General features: G+C 41.8%; 2 protein-coding genes across 11 annotated transcripts in view; one reads left to right on the forward strand and one right to left on the reverse strand.

Annotated features, from left to right (window-relative positions):
* PUDP (pseudouridine 5'-phosphatase) overlaps positions 1-26,703 on the reverse strand; it is a 146,845-nt gene extending 120,142 nt beyond the window's left edge. For 2 of the 5 annotated variants that reach the window (XM_078854036.1, XM_078854035.1), the window contains exons 1-2: positions 26,378-26,457; positions 7,450-7,640 (exon numbers count right to left, since the gene is read on the reverse strand). Coding sequence is in view for 3 of the 5 variants with exons in the window: in XM_073354388.2 (XP_073210489.2) it covers positions 26,378-26,459 (82 nt within the window). In the remaining 2 variants the exon portion in view is untranslated. Of the gene's footprint in view, positions 1-7,449; positions 7,641-26,377 lie in introns of all 5 variants that reach the window. The other 3 variants (XM_073354388.2, XM_073354397.2, XM_073354379.2) reach the window with 3 other exon arrangements.
* STS (steroid sulfatase) overlaps positions 25,948-26,958 on the forward strand; it is a 174,959-nt gene continuing 173,948 nt past the window's right edge. For 3 of the 6 annotated variants that reach the window (XR_012160073.2, XM_073354359.2, XM_073354348.2), the window contains exon 1: positions 25,948-26,408. Coding sequence is in view for 3 of the 6 variants with exons in the window: in XM_073354359.2 (XP_073210460.2) it covers positions 26,395-26,408 (14 nt within the window). In the remaining 3 variants the exon portion in view is untranslated. Of the gene's footprint in view, positions 26,409-26,497; positions 26,889-26,958 lie in introns of those variants that run through there. The other 3 variants (XM_073354328.2, XM_073354307.2, XM_073354317.2) reach the window with 2 other exon arrangements.

Genomic DNA, 26,958 nt, shown 5'->3' on the forward strand with positions numbered 1-26,958 from the left:
AAGAAGAGAGGTGTGTTATATGAACTGTATCAGCCTTCCTTTGAAAAGCAAAAGTCAAACAATAAAATGTCCACACTGCAAAATGACCTTAACGCCCTGGGGTCCAATTCTTTCCCCACAGGGTAGTGGTAATTAGGTAATTGCCACCAACTTCAATGGGAGGGAAGGTTTTGTTTTAATGTGTTTTAAACTAAAGAATTAACTAGCCTATAAATATTTCAAGTACCATGTGTGACAAATAGGACAATCTCCTGGATAAACCTTATTGAATTAAAGTATAATGCCTTTGGGGCCCAATGTATTAAAATGCAATTGTTTATTGTTATTGTGGGATTGTACATAACTTCTCTAGGACATGTGACTAATGCTAACCTTTGGAAATGTTAGGAACTTCAAAGGACTTTCTGAAACAATGTGAATGTTTAAAATTAAATGTATTTCCCAGGAAGTCTCGAAGAGAACATAACCCCTCCGATTATGAAAGAACTCAGCCATTTAAAGTTTAGCTCGGGGGAGGGGACCCACTGTATGGCTGATTACCTATTTGCAGTCTATTCAAAGACCCCAAACTGAATAAAGGATTCACTCACAAAATAATGGGGGTTCTTGTTTTGAGCAATGGGTATTATGAATTTGAAATCACAAAAAAAAAAAAACCCTGGTTAGGTAGGGTCTGAAGAACTGCTCAACTGTCAGAGCCTATTTTGCAGTTAGGGTGATCTCCAGTAAGTTTATTAGCCTGTGTGCAGGTTGTTTTTAATATGTTTTCTCTGTATTGCTTTTATCTTAAGTATAAAATGTGCTTGCTTAGAAAGAGCTGTGTGGTATATTAACTGTGGTAATTACACTGTTAACTGTCTCTGAAGAGAAGGCAAAAAAAGCCAGTTTCGGCAGTCTGTCTTCTGCTGGGGATATCACAGTACAGCAGAACCCTGTTTATCTGATCTAATTGGGACTGGGGCCAGATTTGATAATCAAAAATCCTGATAGAGAATTGGAAAGTGCCACGCTGCAGCGCCATCTAGCGGCCACAGGAGAAATCAGCCCCTTAGACACCTGTGTGTGTTGGTTGTCCAGTTAACACAGAGAGCCAGATAATGGAGGGTCGGATAAACAGTATATTTAGGGAACTGCTCAGTGTGGAAATACCCTGGTCAGAAGGGTGAGAGACATGGGCTTCCAGGAAAGAGAGGCAACAGCTGGGGACCTAGAAGCCTAATGTGGGTTCCCTTGCTGGAGCACAGAGGGAGAATACATATGCATTTCCCCGTTATTGTGGTACCATGTTATACATATCCATTAAGGAACAAATATTACTCCCTGCCCAGGGCCTGAGTAACAGGGGTTATGTGCTTGGGAAGTTCATGGGGGTAGGCGGGAAGGAATTCTTCTTACCCTCAGGTAATAAAGCTGCTCCACACCTGTTCGTCAGCAGCCACTGTACCAATACCCTGTAAGATCTGGTATAGTCACATTTATTCTATAAAAAAATTCCAAGTACACTTCTACCCACGAAGCTCAGCACACAGTGCAAACATCATCTTTATAAAACCATCTCCAGTGCACAAAGGAATCACACTTCTACTTCCAGGATACAGGGAGACAAATGAAACAACTGCAATGAGTTTACATTAAAAAATGCTCCTTTGACTTCTATTAAATACAATCATCCCTGCACTCCATCCAAAACTGGCATACTGGTTGAAAGCCTGCAGAAGTCTGTGAAAATTTCTTTCACAATCTACTATTTTGAAAACTATGTAACCTACCCATAAAGATACAATCCTAGATGAAAACTTATCCAACTTAAACAAGGAATCACTTGTTTCAAATACTGTTCAAATAAAAGGAATATACTTATCAAATAAATAAAAAAAATATTCAAAACCACCCTGATAATAGAAGTCTGAAAATATGAAACAGAATACTGGATTCAATTTTTCCATCTCCCGGATTTTTTTTTTAAAAGGGATAATTGATCTATCCTGTTTCTAGCCTCTATTAGCTGGAAAATCTTCACACCACCATTTTAAACTAAGCCATTGTTTAAAAATACAAACACAGATATGGAAACTGATGCAGAGAGTAATTACATCAGCTGTGCAAAGGACTCATAACAGACAACCACTCTTCATTCGGTTATACTGTGGGAGACAGAGTCTGACCAGGAAGCCCAGCCAGCAGAGGAGAATTGGGGCATAAGGTACCATGGTGGCATTTCAGAGTCCAAGTGTTTTTGTTCAAAACTCAGAATATTTAGGCTTTGGGACAAAATATTTCAGTTTTTCACCAAAGAATCAAAATTTCCATGGAAATTTGACAAAAAAAAGGGGGGGGGAGGGGGAGGAAATCTTTTTTTTTCTGTTTTAATTTAATTTTTCCGGCTAGCTGTACTCTTAAATCTTGTGCTCAGACCATGCCTCTCTCCAGCTTTACTTAGGGATGCTCTGGAGTTAAGCCAGAAATTCATTTAGCCCCAAACCTAGAGTTTCTTGTTTAAAATATTGTAAAGAAAACAAAGTTAGAGAAGCCAAAAGACAAACATCTTTCCCACTATCCCCCCCAACAATAAATACAGTAAATTACAAAAGGTTTAGATGGAGAACTCAGTTAGTGAGCCAAGAGCAGATATATGCTGGTGAGCCAAATTCATGTGAAGCAGAATTACAGTGCTGGAAGAATAGTTTGTGACTACTGCTATCAGGGCTATATTTTCAACTATCTCAGAGGAGAGAGACTGTGTCTTGTATCACTAGAGAACTGTTCTGGACATAACTGAAATGTTATGATTGTGTTTTGAATGTAATGGCTTAGAGTTACAAGAAGCACTGCTGTGTATCCCATTAAATGAAATGAAAAACACTTGTACAAAAACTGAAAGGGTAGAAGAAACTTTATTTTATCATTTCATTCTTCTGTGTGATCAATAGTGTTGAAAATAAAGGAACAGATATTACAAATTGGCTTAAGTGTCATTCCATTATTGTTCGATCATTCCTCCTTCCTATCTCAGTGTTGCAAACAAGGTCAAAATTTATATCTTGAGAGACAAGTGGCTTTGCTCCCCTGTAGTTTAGTTTTAAGAAGCCTGACATTAGAGTTACTTTGGTGTGGAACACTCAGTACCACTGGGAGCTGCGGGTGGCCGGGCAAATGTAAACAAACAGTCTGGCGGCCTGCCAGCGGATTACCCTGACGGGCCACATGTGGCCCGTGGGCCGCAGGTTGTCCACCACTGCCCGAGTCACTGAACATGCAAACAGTACAAGGTAATTCTCAGTTGTGAGGAACTTACAATATAAATAGTAGAGCTAATCAAAATTTCAATGGGGAGAAAAACTTTTTTGAAGCAAACTGTAATGGAAATATTTTGAGGGTTTTTAACCAGCTATTGAGCTGGTGAAAATTCTTTAACTATAGAAAAAAAAATTGAGAAGACTTTTCAAAATTGTCAACCAGCAACTTTTTAATTCCCACAATATTTTTTCTTTTTCAATTTCTAGAGTTTTCTTGACCAAATCTTCTAAATAGACAAGACAGACAGTAGAGCAGGAATAGAGTTCCATTGGCTTCAATCAAGATTCAGTAGAATAATTCTGCTCAATTTGTCAATCTGGCACACCTAAGTTTTGCAGGAGGGACACAAGCGGGGAAGAGAGATATATCCTTTTTTTGCCCGGGGGAGGGGAGGGAAGGGAGAGGTCTTTTTTTTTTTTAAATGGCAAAACATATTTACTAAAAAAAAAAAAATGAGAGAGAGCAGTCATGAATAGTAATTATTATTTTATTGTCTACAGTTGACCTGGTGTGCACTATCCAGGGCTGTACTAGGTCAGAATTCAGTCTCCGGGTAAATGCACTAGACCTAAAGTATAAACTAACTTTGAAAAATAACTTCTGTGGCACATGCTGCTCATGTAATTAGCATCTTTCCAGACTCCATGCTGGTACACTCCTTTCCATCATTTAAATCAAGCCTGCAATCATCAAAATAAAGATAGCCATTTTATGTATTAAATATCCTGAGCTGAGGTTATGTAACTTATCTTACAGTTCAGAAAGAGGTCGGAAGGACCAATACTACAACTTTTACTCCACCATTCACCACCATATACTAAAACTGCTAGAGAAAAGTACAAGAGCAGATCAGACATATTTTTCGAGTTGTACATCTAGTCAAACAGGGTCACCTTTGGTACTTACCCTTTGCTTAAGGTAAAGAGAGAAGAATTAAAAGATATGCAAGTTACTAAGGAAAGAGACACTTGCAACCAAAGGATTTTTTGTTCTGTAAAAAAGCATGCTTGGTTTCTACTAGGCCTACATTGGAGGTAGTTGTCCCCTAGGCTATTTCCACTAATTAGACTTCTCAATAGTGACTTTTAAAGAGATGGGAAATTCAAGCACAGAATAGCAAATCTATCATAATATTCCATTAAGAAGCTGTTTTAGTGCTGTGAGTTCTTCCATGTGAATGGCAAACCTAGCTGCTGACACAGTGTACAGGATTAAATTCTATGACACATTGCCCTCACAGAGAAAATACATCTGACTCTTGTAAAATACTGTTGTGTAAGTCCCCCCCACTGTGATATAAAGGATAATTTTAAACACCAATTTTGTTGCAAGCTCGTAGGAGATTTTTTTTCTTTCTTACAGTAACACAGTTCGTGCTGCTATTGTTAAGGTGTGTGAGCACCCTTATAAGCCCTTATTGTATTTTAAGAGCTTTATAACTCGGCCATAAAAAACAAAATTAAAAGCTACAAGAGAGAGTAAGAGTAAATGCAGTTTCTTCATTTAGAGAAGTGATTCCTTTTGCAAACATCTTACTTCTTACTAAAAAATTTAGCATCTGTCTATCGATAGACACAATCAAACTCTCATTGACTGCAATGGGAATCACTTCTCTAAATGAATCAGAACAGGTCCTAGAGTGTGCCTGGGCAGCAGTTAGATTGTCATTATAAACCAAACTCATCACAGTGTAACTACGGCTATGGCTACACTGGCACTTTACAGCGCCACAACTTTCTCGCTCGTGAAAAAAACACACCCCTGAGCGCAGCAAGTTACAACAATGTAAAGCACCAGTGTAAACAGTGCCCCAGCATTCTAAACTAATCCCCTCATGGAGGTGGAGTACCAGGAGCAGCGCTGTGAAGTTTCAAGTGTAGCCGTGCCCTGCGGTCACTGGAATACAAACTGAAGTTTAATGAATAGACTGTAATAGACTCAAAGGCTTCATTACAGTCACTGTGGGTTAATAATACATTTTTCAAACTTGGATCCCCCATTAAATCTGATATCTGTATTATTTTTTTAAAAAAATTATTTGCCTTACAATGGATTTACTCTCCTGAACCTATGCTCCTGGTGCAAGCTCTGAAAGTTCTGAAGTTGTATGCTGTTGGCTTTAGGCAGGAGGCAGTATGGCCTGCCACTTAAGTTGACAGTTGAACCCTAGTGGTCATGGGGCCTCCACCTGTCCGTTCCTCTACTTCTAGTTGACAGCATAAGAGATCTCAATGTGTGCTACCCTCCTACTCCTATAACACTGTTTCACAACCTACTTATTCCACACCTCATGAACTCTTTGGGGGAGAAAAAACCATCTTTTTTGCCTCAAATATTCTTTGACAAGTGCTTAACTCTTTTACAAAATTTAAGGCAAGGGACAACAATATTTTAAGGATGAAAGTATGACTGACAATGCCAGAAGCAACAGAGAAGTTAAGAAGGAAGAGGATAAAATTCAAGCCATAACCTTTGACCAGGAAAAGGCCATTAGAAACCTTAGTGAGTTTTGGTAGGGCTAGAGCAGGGGTTCTCAAACTGTGGGTCGGGACCCCAAAGTGGGTCATGATTAATGGGGTCATGAAGGCTGGTGTTAGACTTGCTGGGGCCCAGGGTCAAAGCCGAAGCCCGAGCTCCACTGCCTGGGGTTGAAGCCGAAGCCTGTGGGCTTCAGCCCTAGGTGGGGGTGGGTGGGATAAGATTACATGCCCCCCACCCAGGGCAGAAGCCCTTGGGCAGCTTTGCCCCCCCCCCGGGGACAGCAGGGCTTGAGCAGGCTCAGGCTTCGGTCCCCCCTCCCTGGGTCATATAGTAATTTTTGTTGTCAGAAGGGGGTCACGGTGCAATGAAGTTTGAGAACCACTGGGCTAGAGGAAGGTAAGCAAAGGCACAAAACGTCACTTAAGACTACACCCTTTCCAAGTTAGAAGTTTCAAAACAAACATAAGTTGGAACACACAAGAAGAGCATTTAAAATGGAACTGAGTAGGGGAGGTAGAGAAAAAGGGGGCTAGGTCTGGAAAGAAATAGTAGAAGGAAAGGAATTAGAAAGGGTAATAATTTTTTCCCCTTTAAACTGCCTTGAGATTTATCTGTGAATAAGGCTAAGGCATCAATGAAAAAAAAAAAAAACTCCTCCCACATGCTATCATAATACATAAGGCAGGAGATACTCTGAAACTCATAATTTTAGTATGGAAATTAGTATTGTTCCTTGAACATGTATCCATTTAAAGATGAGCTACAGAAGTTCACTGGAAATTCAGAAAACAACACAAAAACATAAGGTTTCAAAAGAAAAATAGTGAACAACTGCTTTAATACCCTCTGTCAGGTTAGAAAGGAAAAGAGAGAGAAAAGAGAATGTGCAGCAATCTCATATTCACATGTCATGCAATAAAAGAGTATAGGTAGTGAGGGAAAGGACTTCATTAAAATTTGCTAAAAATGTGCTTTTACTGGACCATGTTCAGAAGCTTTTCTTTTTTCTACTCCCATTACTTGTAACAGTTTCCCCTCTCACTCTCAAAACATAGACTATCAGCTATTCCTTACGTAGTAGTCAGCTGAAAGAAATTCACTCCAGGGTTCCATTTCAGATTTTGGTGCGTTTGTCACCATGATTCCAGAGGCTACTTAGGCACCTAAAAACTCCAGTGTTTTTTTTTTTTTTTTTTTTCAAATAATAATTTAGAAATTAGCTGACAGGAGCACTGTATCTAATTCCTACATAAAGAAACCTAAATAAATACTAGTTCAGCTCTGATACTACTAACATGTTCTGAGATCTTGTGTCAAGTCACTTAAGGGACAGTTAGGTTTACAATTTTAATGTATATTCTTACTTTATTACTAACTCTTGAATACAACAATTAAAATAACTGTAAAAACCTCTAGATTACTTTCTATCAATTAGGCTACTTACTTTTTGCAGTTCACCAAGCTCGGACTAGATCATTTAACTTTTGGAAACATTCTACTAGGGCTAGGCCCCATTAGTTTATACTGCACCTACCAGGAGTTCTAGGGGTGTTACCTCACTACAAATAATAGACTAGAAAGTGACCCTAAACAGTACTGAAATTGACATTTTCATGTCACTTTCACAATATTGCCAATCCCAAATGTTCAAAACTCAGGAGTCAGGCTCACCAAAAAAATCATGAGACTATAAACAGTAGATTTGGTGTTCTTTTCATTTGCTTTCTGCTTTTTGACCATTTAGGTTGCACAGGCAGCAAATTTCGAAGCTTCTTCCACAGCCACGAGGGCTAGAAACTTCATTTTTCTTTACGAATGAAGGCTGAAATCATCCCATATTCACTTGACTCCAGGAACTGGGGCTTTAAGGAAAACAATAATTATCATAAGACTCATGACATTTTCCGTTTAAAAGCTAGTTATTTTCCTCGAAGGCTCTTAAACACAACAGTTCTCACATGAGAATATTTAAAACCAAACACCAAGAAAATGTCACATTTTAAAGTTGAGAAAAAATTGTATTTTCTGAGATCTATCAGGGCCACTGCAGGCAGGAAAGGAAAATAAACAGGCACAGGAGCTCTGGGCAGCTCTTACTTTTGTAAAATTTGGAGGGTCAAATCTTCCAGTCCTTAATCAAGTAAAACTTCTACTGCAGTCAGCCCCTCCCCACATACATATTAACATATACTCAATAACTATACACGTCATACTTAAATATTTGAGCCTTAAAGGCTACACATTTTATATGCACTGGCACATGGACTACATTTTCTGCATATTCTGAATAGTGCTTAGCGCACAGATGGTTCCCAGTGAATAATACAAATCATGACAATAATAATCAACTTTATGGACTCTGTGGATGTAATTTCTGTTCTGTGTTCTGGAATTGGCCTGGATACCACTGAAACCCTAAGAATTTGAGACATAAACACATCTGATATTCAGACAACACTTTTTCATTCCTTCCTGTTCCAGACTTGGAACAAAAAGTTACAAAACAAAATGGTTTTCAGTTAAAATGTAAAATTTTACAACAGCCATTGCTTTACAACCCAGTCTGGGGCAGAACCTGCCACCCCTTGGGGTTAAGTGATCTCCTCTCATCCGCTCTCTTTCTTCATCCTTCCTGATTTCTGTGCTGCTTTTTATGCTGTCAATCATGATATCTTTCCCAATTGCGTGAGACCATTTGCTGGAGTCTCAGGGAACTGGCCTTCTTGGTTTTGCTCCCATCACATTCCTTGTTTTCGCTGCCAGCAAAGAGATAGGCTGGTGCAGTGGGTAGGCAGCTAGCCCTGAGAGACCTGAGTTCTACTTCTCCCATAGACTTCTTGTATGACCTCAGGCCAGTGACTTTGGGAGGGAATTTCAAAGGTTTTCAGACTACCAAAGATGCAGCTAGGCATCTAGTGGGGTTTATAAAGCATGTAATCATCTAGGCGGTTTTAAAAATCTCACTAGGTGGGCAAATACCCTTGAAAATCTGGTCCTATGTTTCTCTGTGCCTCAGTGCCCCATCTGTACAATGGGGATAACAGCATTGCTCTCCCCTACAGAGGGGCTGTGAGGAGACATTGGTTAGACACTGTGAGGCGCTCAGACACTGCGGTGATGGGGCCACATAAGTACCACAGGTAGAGTAGGAACTTCTCTACACCAGTGGTTCTCAACCAGGGGTACGTTTACCCCTGGGCTACACAGAAGTCTTTTAGGGGGTACATCAACTCATCTAGATATTTGCCTAGTTTTACAACAGGCTACATAAACAGCACTAGTGAAGTCAGTACAAACATTGTATGAAATTTTAGACTTGTTTATACTGCTCTATATACTATACTCAGAAATGTAAGTACAATATCTATATTCCAATTGATTTATTTTACAATTATATGGTAAAAATGAGAAAGTAACCAATTTTTCAGTAATAGTGTGCTGTGACACTTTTGTATCTTTATAACTGATTTTGTCAGCAAGTAGTTTTTAAGTGAACTTGGGGGTACACAAGACAAATCAGACTCCTGAAAGTGGTACAGCAGCCTGGAAAGGTTAGGAGCCACTGCTCTATACCACTGCTATCCCTTCCCTTGGTTTTGTCTGCTTCATTGCGGCATCTATCCTCCTCATATGTCCCTCTTTTCTGAATGTAATCTCAACTGTAGTTCTTCTGAGTCCCCTGTGTTCTGTCTTCAACCCCCCCCCCCCCCCCCCACAAGGGATTCCTTTTTACAGGCTCATCTAATGACTTCCAGATCCTCAATTTAATTGCCAACCCTTTGTTATCTTGATCACCCAGCCTCTGTTTATAAACATAGGGACTCCCTACCCCAAGGGCACAAGCTGGGAGCAGTACTTCTCTGCAGAACTCACACTCCACACCCAGGCTGTGCTGCTGCAGTTAAAAGCTCTGCCTGGGGCTAGGATGTGCACCAGGAGCAGACCTCTTGGAAGAAACTCTGGGGAGGGAGGATGACCCCCTCCTTACCCCCGCCCTGCCTAAGTGGCATCCCTGAATTAACCTCTGTTCCACATTGCACTGGAAGTTAGCTGAGATTTTGATCATATCCAGTAGGCGCAGCTAAAACTTTTTTATTAGTAGGAGAGAACAATTTGAGGAGATGCTATTCTCTCTTTTTCTAAAAAGCAACACTGTTGAGACTGGTTTCAGAGGAACAGCCGTGTTAGTCTGTATTCGCAAAAAGAAAAGGAGTACTTGTGGCACCTTAGAGACTAACCAATTTATTTGAGCATGAGCTTTCGTGAGCTACAGCTCACTTCATCAGATGTTTACCGTGGAAACTGCAGCAGACTTTATATACACACAGAAATCATGAAACAATACCTCCTCCCACCCCACTGTCCTGCTGGTAATAGCTTATCTAAAGTGATCAACAGGTGGGCCATTTCCAGCACAAATCCAGGTTTTCTCACCCTCCACCCCCCCACACAAATTCACTCTCCTGCTGGTGCTAGCCCATCCAAAGTGACAACTCTTTACATAATCAAGTCGGGCTATTTCCTGCATAGATCAAGGTTTTCTCACAACCCCCCCACCCCCATACACACACAAACTCACTCTCCTGCTGGTAATAGCTCATCTAAACTGACCATTCTCCAGGTTTAAATCCAAGTTAAACCAGAACATCTGGGGGGGGGGGTAGGAAAAAACAAGAGGAAACAGGCTACCTTGCATAATGACTTAGCCACTCCCAGTCTCTATTTAAGCCTAAATTAATAGTATCCAATTTGCAAATGAATTCCAATTCAGCAGTTTCTCGCTGGAGTCTGGATTTGAAGTTTTTTTGTTTTAAGATAGCGACCTTCATGTCTGTGATTGCGTGACCAGAGAGATTGAAGTGTTCTCCGACTGGTTTATGAATGTTATAATTCTTGACATCTGATTTGTGTCCATTTATTCTTTTACGTAGAGACTGTCCAGTTTGACCAATGTACATGGCAGAGGGGCATTGCTGGCACATGATGGCATAGATCACATTGGTGGATGTGCAGGTGAACGAGCCTCTGATAGTGTGGCTGATGTTATTAGGCCCTGTGATGGTGTCCCCTGAATAGATATGTGGGCACAATTGGCAACGGGCTTTGTTGCAAGGATAAGTTCCTGGGTTAGTGGTTCTGTTGTGTGGTATGTGGTTGTTGGTGAGTATTTGCTTCAGGTTGCGGGGCTGTCTGTAGGCAAGGACTGGCCTGTCTCCCAAGACTTGTGAGAGTGTTGGGTCATCCTTTAGACTGGTAATACTGTACTTAGTGGTTAAAAGAGCAACTTTTTTAGCTACCCCACTGGCTCTGAAGCATCTCAAATTTTATTTTTTCTCCATATATATTTCCAGTGACACTTTCTCAATTTCATCCTTGGAAACAATTGGCGTGGGATGTTAGGGGAAAAAGTCCATTCTAATTTTCACCTTTAAAAACCACAGCCATAATAAACTGCAAAATACATAATACTGTAAGGTCATTGACAAGTTAAATATTCTAACAAATTAAATGTTACAATTTTATAAGAGTCACATAAAAACTAAAAATTATAGGAAAGAAAAAAGTAAATGTACTAGAACAATCGTGGTACTTCCCATTGCTCCTCATTTCCTCACTCGTGGAAAATTAAATAGTTTAAATGAAACAAGGAAAAACAGAATATATGATCTATGACAATAACAATGTAAGTTATACAATGAAACCATGATTAGATATTTTACAAAACCTTAGTGAACCAAAATATTTTAATTTTCCTGAGTTATGTTTGTCATAAAATGTTGTTTTTAATTTTTAAAGAGTTTAAATTTAGCATGCTGTGATCTGCTCTTTACTGCTGCCTCTCCCCTGAGCTCCAAGACCTAAAGCAAAGAATGTTCTCTTAGCCACAGGGAAAAAAAAAATATAATGATGTAGAATAGATGATCATGCTCAGCATAAAAAGATCCACTATTTTTCTAATGTTACTATTCCTTGTAACAACGGGCCTTTAGTGGAAAGTCAGTGATGCATCATCTTAGATAGTTGTCTATTTGTACAGACAGGGGTCTAATCTCTTGCCTGGAGGCATATCCATAATGTCAAATGTACATATTCCACAGCAAAATAATTCCAAAGTCAACTAAATATCATTTTACTTGCCATAATCAAAGATCTTTACCACCACCTCAAACTATTTACATGTAGGAGATCGCTTACACATGATCAGACTGATGCTCCATGCTTAACACCGACTTCCTTCATTTCTATCTATCTGTCTGATACACTGTAGGCATCTTTCCCCCAAACAGACTCTCCCTTTGGCTCCATTCTCTTCCAACTATTACTGAAGTCTTCTCTCCATGAGAAACACTCTTGAATCAGCATTACTACTTCTATACTCAACCCAAACCCTTCAAGAGACTTCTCTTAAAGATCAGTCAGTAATGGAACAAAAGTCAAGCAATGCAAAATGAAAAGAGTTTATCTCAATGTGAGTTAAGTGCTAAATGGATTCACTCTTGTGCAGCAAGTAACAAAAATGGGAAATACAATTTGAAATAGAAAACATCCAGAAAGCATTGCCTAGCAGTAAGGGCAGCTGCAGAGCTGAGTACTTAGGGTAACAGAAGGATCTGTCATTCACAGGTTTTAATCAGTGATCAGACATTTTGAAGAAAAACTAACAGCTGCTATAAAGAATGGCACAATGAAGGATGCAAGGGAGGCAGTCAAGTATGGAACAGGCACAATGTCCTCATTTATAAATGAAGATCATAAAAAAAAAAAACTATATTAAATAAACAATTATTTCAGTTCTTAGGGGAAAATATGGAGGGAGGGCTTAGACAGCAGTTGAAAATCATTGAAACAAACAAAGGAAGCTGAACTCAATCATACATCCAACTTCACAGGAACCTTACCCCAAGAATATAGTAAGTTTAAACAACAGATGGGGGATAAGTAGAATATTAAGGAAGATGAATTTTTACTGGTGCCCATGGAGAAACTTTCAAGAGTTGCAATTAGACCTCTCTCAATGGAAGGCCCTAGAAAGACTTCCTACCAGATCACCTTTTCACAGAGATCTCCTGCCCTAGCAAAAACTGGGGCAGACAAGGGAAGAAGGAAATCAGAGAAATAAATTATATTTAGAAGTTGAACCAAGCTTTCACAAGAGCAGGGTTCACTTAGATGTAACTTTTTGCAAGTCTTAGTACCAAGATACTCTGGTAAGGAGTACTCTGTAAATAGGACCCTATCAAATTCACAGTTAACTTTGGTCAATTTCATGGACACAGGATTTTCAAAATAATAAATTTCATGATTTCAGTTATTTAAATCTGAAATTTCAAGGTGTTGTAATTGTAGGGGTCCTGACCCAAAAGGGAGTTGTGGGTGGAGGGGGGGGGGTTGGAATCCTATTGTAGGGGGGTTACAGTATTGCCACCCTTATTTCCGCACTACTGCTGCTGGAGGCGCTACCTTCAGAGCTGGGTGGCCGGAGAGCGGTGGCTGCTGGCCAGGAGCCCAGCTCTGAAAGCAGCACTGCCGCAAGCAGTAGCACAGAAGTACGGATGGCATGGTATGGTATTGCCACCCTTACTTCTGTTCTGTTGCCTTCTGAGCTGGGCCCTTGGCCAGGAGCCACCATTCTCTGGCCATCCAGCTCTGAAGGCAGCAGCACAGAAGTCAGAGGGGCATGGTATGGTATCGCCACCCTTACTTCTGCACTGCTGCTGGTGGGGTCCTGTCTTCACAGGTGAGCCTGGCTAGCAGATGCCGTCGTCTGGCCACCCAGCTCTGAAGGCAGTGCAGAAGTAAGGTGGCAATACCGCAACAACCCCCCACCCTACCCACCCTCTTTTGAGTCAGGACCCCCGGTTTGAGAAACGCTGGTCTCCCCCAGGAAATCTGTATAGTATAGTACACAAAAGACCAGATTTTCTGGGGGAGACCGGATTTCATGGTCCGTGACGTGTTTTTCATGGCTGTGAATTTGGTAGGGCCCAATATATAAATATCAGACACTGAAAGAATACTAGAAGCTGTAGAATAGAAGGGAAATGTGTGCAGACTGAGTTAATCTTGATATCCACAAGTATGCTGCCCTCAGTAAATCAGAGGTAGAAAGGAATAAAAGAGAAGCCCAGAGAGGGTCAGCAGTATTACTGCTAACCGTTGTTCAACTATTGAAAGGGAGTCACCTGAAATGAAGATTCCATATTCCAGACTAACAACTCCATAATGAGGAAATTAGATTAAGATCTGTTTCATAAACAAAACAGGATCCTATGTTACTTTCCCAGGTGCCAGGACAAATGATGGCAATAGCAGGATACAGAATCCTAAAGAATGTTGAATAATTCCTAGAGATTTTAGTCCAAATTAAAAACAAACAAAAAAATAAGCTCAAGAGTCTCTTTGGAGATGTGGTAAAAGAAATGAAGACAACAATGATGTAGAAGATGTTAATCTTCTCCTTTCTACTCTATTGGAGATCAATTGATGGATGCATCACAGGCGTAGATAGAAGCAGCACAAAATGTTTGGAGACAACTGATCTTGCTGGAGAAAAAAAAAAGAATTGATGAAGTGGTAGTTGTCTTTGGGTTTTAATAAAATATGTCACACAGTGTTACACAAAATTTCACTAAACAAGAATCCAAATCTGTTTAAAGATGAACATGGACATATGCACTCAAGATTGATTGAAAGACTGTAAACAACGAGTTACAATATATGGGAAAGTATCAAGTTTGGAGAGAGAGTACGTTGCCTAGTGCCTATTTAATGTCTTCAATAATGAACTAAGGGAGAGCATAAACAGCATTTTAATAAATTCACTAAACTGGGAGGAGCTGCAAACACTGGTGGGGCAGAGTAATAATACATAAAGGGACTTAAGTAGCAAACAGCAAATCAGATAGAAATTTGCAATGAGAAAGGGCAGCAAAGGAGACCAGGACAACTTTGGGCTGTATATCAATATATGTGATATTGACAAACTGGAGGAAATTCAAGGAAGATCAACAAAGACAGGGAAAGAGAAACACTTACATGGAAAGAGTAAATAAATTAAATATGTATAGCTTGGCTGAGGAAGAAGTAAATGTGGTAATCTGAGCATGGGAGAAGAAGCACTGACAGAAGGCAACAACCAAGGAAGGAATGGATTTATTTATTACAACAGAAGAGGGCATAGCTCCAAGTACAATTAGCTTCTGGTTAAATTTTGCAAGGAAAATGGTTTGGACTACTCAGAAGTATTATTCAGGCCTAATTTGATGGTGTCAAGTTTGCAAACTAATTCCAGTTCTGCAGTTTCTCATTGAAGTCTGTTTTTGAAGTTTTTTTGTTGAGCCTGGTCACTACAAAAAGTAATTTTCCCTCTGTTGATACTCACACCTTCTTGTCAACTGTTGGGAATCGGCCACATCCACCCAGATTGAATTGGCCTCGTTAGCACTGACCCCCCCACTTGGTAAGGCAACTCCCATCTTTTCATGTGCTATTTATTTATACCTGCCTACTGTATTTTTCACTCCATGCATCTGATGAAGTGGGTTATAGCCCACAAAAGCTTATGCCCAAATAAATGTGCTAGTCTCTCAGGTGCCACAAAGACTCCTCGCTGTTTTTACTGATACAGAATAACACAGCTACCCCTCTGAAATTGTATTTTGTTTTCTATAAGGATTTAACTGTAAGGGAAACCTAAATAACTTAACCGAGGTTAAAAAATCCATTGCTAACAAGCAAGCATCTCCGCTGAGACTGGAAAAGCACCCATGTGAATTAGAAACAAAAGTTCCATTATTCCGGAATAAAAGTTTCCACACAGAGAGTTATATTCGTAAAACTATAGCAGTATAATTATACTGGTAAATTTCCTCCTGTAGACAAGTCCTTAGGTACCTTCAAAACCCCAGCCTGACAGTCTGATTACAGAGCCTTTACCCAAAAATGGGACTACCTGCATGAGTAACTGCTACACAATATAGGGATGGCAGAACTGGGCCCTAGGGATAAAATCCTGGGCCTGCTAAAGTCAGTGACAGAACTTCCATTGACTTCATGGGGCCAGGATTTCACCCAAGTGCTTTATCACAAGCCACTCTGCCGTAAATGACTAGCGTACGAGGGTGTCTCACTGTGATTGTTTCAGTAATTGTAAGCATTTGTAATTGCCTATCCGTTGCCAGTACACACAACAATAAATTCAAATGTTGCTAATCAGTGTATTGCATCATTTTTTATGAAAAGTAAATAGAAAATTAGAGTAGGAGGGGGCGCATTATAATGCAAAATTCCACATTTTTTTCTCTCTTAATGAGATTCTAATCTACCCATGACCTTTTTGCTTACTGCATCTTCTGATTATTTACATCCAAAGCAAAATAATTTGAAAATTATATATACACACACACCATGTGCAGTTGTAAACACAGACCAACATTTTCAAAGCTCTTTGCCTACAGCGGGGTTCCCAAAATCCATACTTAGACATGAATAAATGAGGCCTGATTTTTTAAAGTGTTGAGCACCCACATATGAAATCAACAGGAGCTGTACGTGTTCAGCAACATTGAACAATGAAAAGTTTTAGAAGATTGCTAGATTGTAGCCTCAGAAGATTAATTCATGAGTCCAAGCCATAATAGAGAACAATTTACAGAGGACTGATTTTTATTTGAACTGGTGCTATATGCTATACTACAGGAGAAACAGGAAAGTCTTTTAATGTCTCATTAACACTATAAAACAAAAGTGGCACACATAAGCGAGTTCCACTACAGAACTCCCATCAAAGTCCTTTTTTACAACAACCTCTCAGGCTATTTGTGCATGAAGTAACAGATACAGAAAAGGTAAACATTAACTCTTTATCTTGTATTAGTTTTGATAAAGCTGGCAAGAAAGCATATATGAAAAATTCACATAAATCGAATAATAATGCCAATTGCATGAATCATTTAATTTCTTCTGTGCTCCGGAAACAACAATAATTCCTTCCTTCCAGCTGTTCTTCCACAGATCTGCAAGTTTACACTGACTCAGCTTGTACAGACAAATCATCTATCACACATTCTCCTTTCTTAAAAAGGGACACAGTCAGGTACAGAAGTTTAGGACAAAAGTGCATGCTTCATTATCTTTAAAAGGGAAAATCCCCCCCCTCCATTCATCCCCCCCAAAATCTACTATTGTATATCAGTATTTTCCTTACGCTTTACTTTACATTAAAATAGATTTTGTTCAGATTTAAGTATAATGCTAAGAAACGTCTTGCCTGGATTGGTTGGTTAAATTGCTTTCTGAGTGAAGGAACGGTGTCATACCCTCAGTTTTTACGAAACATAATCTTCCATTTAAAGTCTTTTAGCCCTCTAAGTCATGGTGATAGGCACTACATAAATCTAAATAGCTACAAATGGCTTGTCTACATAGTTCACTGGTGTGCAACAAAAAGTGTAAATTATAGAATGCAATAGCATGTTGCACACTAACTGGCCCATGTGGACCCTCCTAGATGCACTAAGAGTTCCCTAATGCATGTTGCCATAGTCCTGTTTCAAACAGTATTACACTAAGATGCACTAGGGAACTTTAGGTGCACACCAGAAGGGTCTGTATGGGCCAGTTAGTCAGAGCATACTAGAATTTACACCCCTCCAGTGCACACTAATGTACCATATGGACAAACCCAAAGACTTCCAAATGTAAGTAACTGCAGTAATTAGGCTCATTGCATATTGATACATTAACGAGCAAATTACAGGAGCACAGATTTTATAAAATATGTAAATACATAGATGTAGTTTATAATATATTAGGCCCCAATCCTACAAACACATACTTAAAGTTAAATCCATAAGTAATTCTTTGCAGGGTTGAGTGCTTACGCTGTGGATCTGGAAAAATACCAAACCTTATTAAAAATGTATACAATAAAGTTTCACATTTGGCTCTAGTGTAGTTTTCTCTGTGTGTATGTATGCAAACATGCACACACACATTTCACATTTATAGTAAACGTACCAATAACAGGTCAGATCCTCCCGCAGCGTGTGTGGGTCCACTTGCAGGACATGGCCTTAAAGCATTACGGAACAATATAGCACTTTTAGAAGAAATAATGCAGAGGATTCAGGAAAAAGTGGTGCTGCTTTTGGATAGGGGATTGTGGACAGGATGGGAGGAGAAGCCTGTTTGAGGGGCACCAGGACTGAGGCTGCACAGGGGAAAGTTTGATAAGCATTGAGCTAGTACATGGGAATTTGCTATAACCAGAAGTGAAACTGACTAGATTATTCTCAAGTAAACAAACAATTATGATTTTTAACTTGACAAAATCTCTAGGTAGAAACATATAACAGCTGGTACACAACAGCAAGGACAGGACTAATTTCCACTTCAAACTGAATCAGCAACATGCTGCTAATGAGGGGATCCCTGCTCAATGCCCTTGCCCAGCTCAGTGATTTCATCAGGACTTTGCAGAGGATCTGCTTGTGCACAAGACATTGCAGGATCAAGACCTAACACACTTATTTGAATGCTCTTCCCTAGATAATTTATTTAAAACATTGCTGTTATTATTGTGAATTATTTGGCATTGTTTAAAAATTATTCCTCAGCTCTTGAGCTGGGCTGATAAATAAATCCATGTAAAATTTATTTGACAAATTCCACAATATTCTTGAATAAATTATTTTAGTTGCTTGTGGTTTATCTTCAAATATTAGCTCGATTTACCCATTATTACACTACACAGGCTGCAGAATTCATATCATATTTATTTAAGAAGATCTAATAAGAACAGGATAAGAGTAAAAAGGGCAAAATTAAATCTTCTGTCTAGAGGTGCATAGCTTATTCACTGTGATGGACTTGGAGCTGCCTATATTAATTTATGAATACTAGAAGTTGTAGGTGTTTGACAGATTGCTGTGAGGAGGGTTACTATCTCTTGACCTTGCACATACTGAGTTAATTCAATAAGGATCTCAATACATGCAAACAGCTGGACAATAACCCAGGATTATTGACTTTAATTTTGCTATCCCTGACTTCTGCTGAACTGAACAAGTTAACCAGTCTGAGAAAACCAAACCAAGGAGGAGAACAACACAACTTGCACCTGAATTTTAAGTAATGCACAGAGAAAGAAAGTGAAGGTGAACCCAGACTCTAGAGGCTGGGGTAAGAGGCCTACATCGGATGCTATGCAAGCTACATAAGCATATAGACCTTCTGCTGGTTTTTAAATCCTTTTTTCTCATGCTATACTTAACAATAGGAGCAAAGCAAAGAATACTTTGGTTTAAGAAGGCTGTTATGGGCCAGTGTATTCATCAAGGGAAGCCCCCAAGGGAAGAACCACAGGTGACAAACTCAGTCAGATCTACTGGGTAAATGCAGTTGAGGCAGGAGGTGGCTTAGCCCCGCATTCTGTTTAAGAGTGGGGGAATCACAGGATTCCATCCCAAACACAAGTAAGGGCATGAGGCCAATACTTGAGGGGGTGCTCATGAAGAAATGGGGTACCAGGCCTAGACCAGTACCCAGTGGAGGGTCCCAGGTTGCATGTAAGGCTGGCAGATGCCCCAGGGGACAAAGGGAATCAGGAACAAGGCCAATGGGAGTGTATGCAGTCACCAGTACAGCAGCCAGACTCCATCCAGACTGCGTTAATCAATTCTGCAGAAACCAGAGAGGAGGATGATCAGCTGAAGTTTGAGGCCGTGTGACTTGCTGATTGGAAACAGGAGAAGTAACACTGGCATGAGGAGACAACGCAAGACCAACCAGACGGAACAAGAGTGTCGGTGACTCTATGGCCTGGAACTGTAAAGGACATGCTACAGATTTGATAAGGAAGTCAGACACCATACCATATCCTCAGGGCCACATGATTCAATTCAAAACTCATCTCAAAAGCATTGAAAAATATACTCATGTCATCCCCATCCCTATAGCGAGGTAACAATTTAGAACAGTGATGGGCAATATGTGGCCCACGTGCCGCCCACGGCCCGTCAGGGTAATCTGCTGGTGGGCCAAGAGACAGTGTTTACATTGACTGTCTGCAGCACAGCTGCCCGCAGCTCCCAGGGGCCGCGGTTCACCATTCCCTGTGAGCCCAGTTCTCTTCTCACTAATGCCAGTGTAAACCAGGAGAAAATTTTATGAAGTTACACTGGCATTAAGCCAGCATGAGAGGGACTCAAGCCCCATAACTGCAGATGCAATCCTTTTAAACAGGGCTCTCCTGGGTGCAGCCATAATCCTTTCAATATGTACATAACGAAACAAAATAGTATTCTTGGTTAAAGACTGCTGCATTCCTAGAAACTCTTCTCACCCAACCGCATTCAAAACACCTGTTTTGGGTAATGCTGGGCAAGTCACTTAAATGGTTCTAATGATGTCTCCTGAAAGGATTTTCTAACTGTTCTTTGGTCATTAGATGCAGCCAGATGTTGGTTAGGGCTTGTCTACACTGGCACTTTACAGCGCTGCAACTTTCTCGCTCAGAGGTGTGAAAAAAACATCCCCGTGAGCGCTGCAAGTGCTGGTAGCTATTCCCCTCAAGGAAGTGGTTTTTTTAGAGCACTGGGACGGGAGAGTTCTCAACCAGAGCTATGCCGCGACTACACAAACCACAATAAAGTGCTGCCGCAGCGCTTTAACATTGCCAGTAAAGATGTGTCCTTACTTTCCAGGTCATTCTTTTCGTCTGCACATTAAAAGGCCAATTAACATTATTCTATTAATTTACAAAATAACTATTCCATTTTAGCTACTGAGGATAAATACTCCATCATGCCAGATGGTAAGAAGACTAATGCGGGGAAAAAAAAAAATCGACACACACCGTCTCCTCTCCTCTAACATAAACTAAGCACTCAATTGTGATAAATCCCAGTTGAATCTTTATGGTTTGGAGCCACTGGATGATAATGAACACTTGACATTGAAAAAGCTATTATCTAGTATTATAAAACTATCACGCTTGTCATTGACTTGAAAGTCAACATATGTAAGTTCAGAAGATATATCATATATACATATATAATATAGATATCCTTCAGGACATGTTATGCTAGCTGTTGTATATTTTATGCTAATTCAGTAGACTTTTTTCTTGCTTCCATATCTTCAATGTCAGTCTCATGTGCAGAAATGTCAGGATCAAACAAAAGAGACACCATGCCCTAAAAATAATAAATGGATCAATGATGTGTAGGGGTCTGAAAGCCCTTCTGTTCTTTGGATTTTATTTTAGCCAGATAACCCACACAGTAAGTGACGAACAAACATGTATGTAGTTAGAGATTTAATTCCATTAGATTTTAGCAATGGTAAAAAGTAGGTCTCTATAGGCAAAGACTGAAGGGTCCTAAAAATAACCTAGTATATAAGAGCTGAGCATTTATTATTAAGAATCAAATATTCTCCTTTGCTTTAGGAAAGCATGTGGTGATTCTGTACTATAAAAATACTGTTTAAAAAAAAAAAAAACCTCTTCAGCAGTACATCAAAAATTAAAATTTATTTATTCCTACTCCCTGGGGATTGTACTACACAGTGAAGTCTGCACCACTTTTAAACTACTTTACTAAATCTTGCTGCATATGTAAAATAAAAAAAGAGGCTTTAAACAAATGTTACTACTGTATATTAGAGCAGTGACTGATCATTTCACTACAATTAATGAACTGTGAGAGTTTCCAATAAAAATGCTATTTATTTTATTCATTTAATTAGCGAGATTCTGAGGTAATGTGCACATGATAAATTGTCTTTAAAAAAAGGGGAAAGGAGGGCATAAGCTAAAATTTCATCCAGTAGCCCAAGGGCAAAGAGAAGACAATCCAAAAGGAAAGAACTGCAGAAGAAGAGAACCAAAACTATTAAAAATGCATTGTGCTGAAGGGGGAAAAAACTGTTTTGCACAGCGATTTGACTAGAGCAACAGAAGGACTCAGACAAATGGGGATGGATTTCCATAGATGGTTAAAGGGAATGGAGAAGTTGCTGCCCATAGCCCAGTACAGATGACATCTCAAGATGGAAATAAAGGACAACTTATCAAACTCAGCTATGTTAAATGAACTTGCGGGAGAGACAGGCACTAACTTGATACATTTCACAACTGTTGCTGCTCCTTGATCAGTTGCAAAGCAAGTTCAATTTTCAATATTGCAGAAATTACAACTCAACTGTTAAAATTTCCTCACTACATCTAGGAGGCCTTAGACCAAGACTTTCAAAATTAGCTGCTTAAAAGTCTGCTAATAGTTTAAGCATCAACATAGGTGCCTAGAATTTTCAAAAATGAGGAGCACTCAGTAGTTCCAATTAAATTTAACGGGAGAGGCTGAGTGCTCAACAATTTTGAAAAATCAAGCCACTTCTTTAGGTGCCTAACAAAGGATATAAAGGTATAATTCAGTGGTTCCCAAACTTGTTCCGCCGCTTGTGCAGGGAAAGCCCCTGGCGGGCCGGGCCAGTTTGTTTACCTGCTGTGTCCACAGTTTCGGCCGATCGTGGCTCCCAGTGGCCATGGTTCGCTGCTCCAGGCCAATGGGAGCTGGTGGAAGCGACGCGGACCAAGGGATCCCATATAATTAATTTCCCAGTATATGTACAGCTCACATTCTAGGAAAATCTTAACGCTGCTTCACTGTACGAACCCCATCGGTCTGGGGGATTAAACAAGACACAGAAGACTAATTAATTTCATTTTGTGGTACCTAATGAAGACAGAATCTCAAGTATTATAGGAGTATTATTTTTAACTAGACAGTATGGCCTTTCACAAAAATGTCTTTGGACACTGTCTGTAACTTAAAGCACCAATCTTGAAAACACTTATACAAGAGAAGTACAGTTAAAAAAACAATGAGACTCCCCATCAGTATAAAGTTATTCATGTATATAAGTATTTGCAAGTGCAGGACCTACATACTCTACTCCTGGAGGAATTCTGCACCCCTGCGTACGTGCAGAATTTATGTCCCCTGCAGAAAAATTACTGTCTACAAGGAAGCAAAGGGAAGCCACAAGAGCAGTCAAGAGACCGCCCCAGCAGTATATTTCGGGGGCTGAGGACAGCTAGCAGAGAGGCAAATCACTGTGGGGAGGAGAGACTGGGGAAGACCCGGCTGGTGGCTCCTACCCTGTGCCGGGCTCAGCTGCTAGTCCCGGCTGGGCTGGGGAGGATGGGACTTCCTCTTCCTCTGCACAGCAGCCAGGGACAGGTCAGACCCATCCCCAGATTTCTCCCCCAGCTGCAGGAAGCTCTGCAAACTCTCCCCTCAGCTTCCTGCACCCAAGGAAAGCAGTGGACGTGTTGTTCCTTGACTTTAGCAAAGCTTTTGACTCTGTCTCCCACAGTATACTTGCCAGCAAGTTAAAGAAGTATGGACTGGATGAATGGACTATAAGATGGATAGAAAGCTGGCTAGATTGTCGGGCTCAACGGGTAGTGATCAATGGCTCCATGCCTAGCTGGCAGCTGGTATCAAGTGGAGTGCCCCAAGGGTCAGTCCTGGGGCCGGTTTTGTTCAATATCTTCATAAATGATCTGGAGGATGGTGTGGATTGCACCCTCAGCAAGTTTGCAGATGACACTAAACTGGGAGGAGAGGTAGATACGCTGGAGGGTAGGGATAGGATACAGAGGGACCTAGACAAATTGGAGGATTGGGCCAAAAGAAATCTGATGAGGTTCAACAAGGACAAGTGCAGAGTCCTGCACTTAGGATGGAAGAATCCAATGCACCGCTACAGACTAGGGACTGAATGGCTAGGCAGTAGTTCTGCAGAAAAGGACCTACGGGTTACAGTGGACGAGAAGCTGGATATGAGTCAACAGTGTGACCTTGTTGCCAAGAAGGCCAATAGCATTTTGGGATGTATAAGTAGGGGCATTGCCAGCAGATCGAGGGACTTGATCGTTCCCCTCTATTCGACACTGGTGAGGCCTCCTCTGGAATACTGTGTCCAGTTTTGGGCCCCACACTACAAGAAGGATGTGGAAAAATTGGAAAGAGTCCAGCGGAGAGCAACAAAAATGATTAGGGGACTGGAACACATAACTTACGAGGAGAGGCTGAGGGAACTGGGATTATTTAGTCTGCAAAAGAGAAGAATGAGGGAGGGACTTGATAAGTTCTTTCAACTACCTGAAAGGGGGTTCCAAAGAGGATGGATCTAGACTGTTCTCGGTGGTAGCAGATGACAGAAAAAGGAGTAATGGTCTCAAGTTGCAGTGGGGAAGATTTAGGTTGGATATTAGGAAAAACTTTTTACACTAAGAGGGTGGTGAAACACTGGAATGAGTTACCTAGGGAGGTGGTGGAATCTCCTTCCTTAGAAGTTTTTAAGGTTAGGTTTGACAAAGCCCTGGCTGGGATGATTTAATTGGGGATCGGTCCTGCTTTGAGCAGGGGGTTGGACTAGATGACCTCCTGAGGTCCCTTCCAACCCTGATATTCTATGATTCTATGATCACTCCTCAGCTGCAGGAGGAGCGATTCCTGTACAGGATCCTCCCCCATCCGCCCAACCCTTGTGCATCCAGGTCCCCTCATATCCAGACACTCCCACCAAGCCTCAACCCTCCTCCCTTGCACTCAGAAGCCCTGCAATGAGCCCCAATCCCCTGCACCTGGATCACCCTGATGAGCCAGTCACACCCAGATCCCCACCCAGCTGCATCTGGACCCCCCCCCCCACACACTGAGCCCAAACCCATGTCCCGTTGCTAAGCTCTATCCTCCCCATACCCAGACCCTCCTCCCCACTCCGCCAGCTGAGCCCCAATCACCTTCACCTGGACCCCCCTGCAGAGTCCCATTACCGTTGCACCCAGAACCCCCCAAGCCTCTGTGCATCCAGATCCCACACTAAGCCACCCGCACCCAGATTGACCCACCCAGAGCCCTCTCAACCCACACCTGGATCCCCCCAACTAAGCTCCTCTACACTTGTATCCTGTCTTGCTGAGCCTGCCTGCCCACACCTGGTGCAACTGGCACAGAGGGGCAGGGACTGGGGTGTTTCTGGGGCAGGCCTGGTCCTTGTGGTGTGTCAGGGTGGGTTCAGCCTGACCACTGAATCTGTGTCTCAGGGGGAGTTCCACAGTGATCTTCCACCTCTGTGCAGCCAATGCCATGCTGGAGCCTCCACATTGATTTGATAAACAAAATGTGCAGAGTTTTAAAATATTGTGTGCAGAATTCCCTCGGGAGTAAATTTTTACTCATGTTGGTAAATTAGACTATTTTACTTAGAGGAGCATCTGGGCTGCTAGACGTTTGTAAAACTTCTATTTAAATTAAAAATACTAACAACTACAAAGAAAAAATCCTAAAGACCAATAGAAATATTTTCTTAAAAAAAAAAATCTATGAGAACAGTGGGTTTTAGACAAATTAATTTCCCTCTGCAGTGCATTTAGAAGCTGAAAGTGAAATTGAATATAAACAAGTGATACTGACTTCACTGATTGGCACTGTCCCTGATGAGAGAATTGCAAAAACTGAAGAAAATGCCTAAATAGTAACAGGTTAATAAGCCTTTAAATATTCTCTCTTTTCTTATATAATGTATAAGAAATTGTATAATGTATGGTACACAGGTAAATAAACTTGTTTGCACAATATTTTTAAATTGATGTCCCTTTAAATTAAATGGAGACAATAAACATGGAAGGGTAAAAATAAATATTTTCCAGAAGGGAAACAGAACAAATAATTTATATGGTGGACTAAACCAAAAGGACCACTCTTTTCCTCCTTCTCTTCAGGGAAAAGCATACATGCTCAAACCACGCTTTCCCAGAATTCTTCCAGGTGAAAAGTTTGGTTTCCTACACTATGACACGGCAAATACTTATCAGAACCAAAATCCAAACACACAGATTACAGTAATCTACAGTAGTGGTGCAAAATAAGGCTCTCATCCCGCAGGTATTTGTGTATGTGCTGACATACATACACACTACTGTAGAGCTGTAGTTTTGTTCAAGGTAGCACTGTGGAACAGTATGTTTTATTTACTTATTACAGGAAGCAACAAACCCAGGTGAAACAAACCTACACACCAACTTTTCTACTAAGAATGTGTTTCTCCAAACATCTGCCCCAGTCCCGCCTACTGCCCTGGAGCTGTAACTCGTGCCACTGCTTCCACCTCAGACCAGAGGCTTGGCTTGCAGGCCGGTAGCTTGTGCGCCAAGGAGGCCGGAGGACTCTCTCAGGCTGGGGCCGGCAAACCCTTTTCATCCCCACAGCAGCAGGCTCGTCTTGCACAGCTACCCCAGCACACCCCGTTTCAGTGAGGAGGGCACAGAGCTGCAGCAGCCCAGGGACCCAGCCCGAGCTTGCCGCCGCAGAGGGAGGGCTAGCAGCGGAGGGCGCCCCGGGGAAGGCGCCCCTCAACCACCACCCCCGGGACAGGGACGCAGGCGGCTGCGCCCGTCCCCTCTCCCGGCGCGGCAGCAGGAAGGGGCCGAACCGCCCTGCCCCGCTCGGCCGCAGCCTGGCGTGAGAGCACCCCGGGCCGGGGCCGGGGCCGGCCGGGAGCAGCGGAGCCGCGGGCTACGCACCCAGCAGGAGGCCGTCCATGTCAAAGATCAGGTGGGTGGCGGGCCGCGGCGGAGCGGGGCGGCAGGAGGAGGCGGCGGCCATGGCGGGGCAGCGGCGGGAGCAGAAGCGGAGGAGGAGCCGGGCGGCGCAAGCGCTGTCAGCCGCCGGCGGAGGGGAAGCGGGAGCCGGCTGCGGCAGCGCCGCTGTTTGGTCGTGGGGGAGGCCGGGGGCCGGAGCCGGGCTCCCCCTCAGCCCTCCCGGCCCCGAGGTGCTCTGCGCTGCTGCCCGGCTTCCCCCCAGGCGCCCCAAGGGAGAAGGGAGGGGGTGCTGCACTTTTCTGTCTCATCGAGGGAGAGAAACGTAACCACGTCCCGGGAGTGTCTGGGCCACAGCCGCAAGGGCACGTCTACACTTAGCGGGCTACAGCGGTACCGGCGCAGCTGAGCCACTGCAGCTCTGTGGTGAAGAGGCTCTGGGGAGACAGCTCTCCCGTCCGCATAAAAACCCGCCAGCGCGAGCGGCGTAAGCCAGGTAGGCAAGAGAAGCTCTTCCACCGACATGGCGCACGCGCTTATGTCAGTGTAACTTACGTCGCTCAGGA

The sequence above is a fragment of the Lepidochelys kempii genome, chromosome 1 (assembly GCF_965140285.1).
Source record: "Lepidochelys kempii isolate rLepKem1 chromosome 1, rLepKem1.hap1, whole genome shotgun sequence".
NCBI classification, from domain to species: domain Eukaryota; kingdom Metazoa; phylum Chordata; order Testudines; family Cheloniidae; genus Lepidochelys; species Lepidochelys kempii.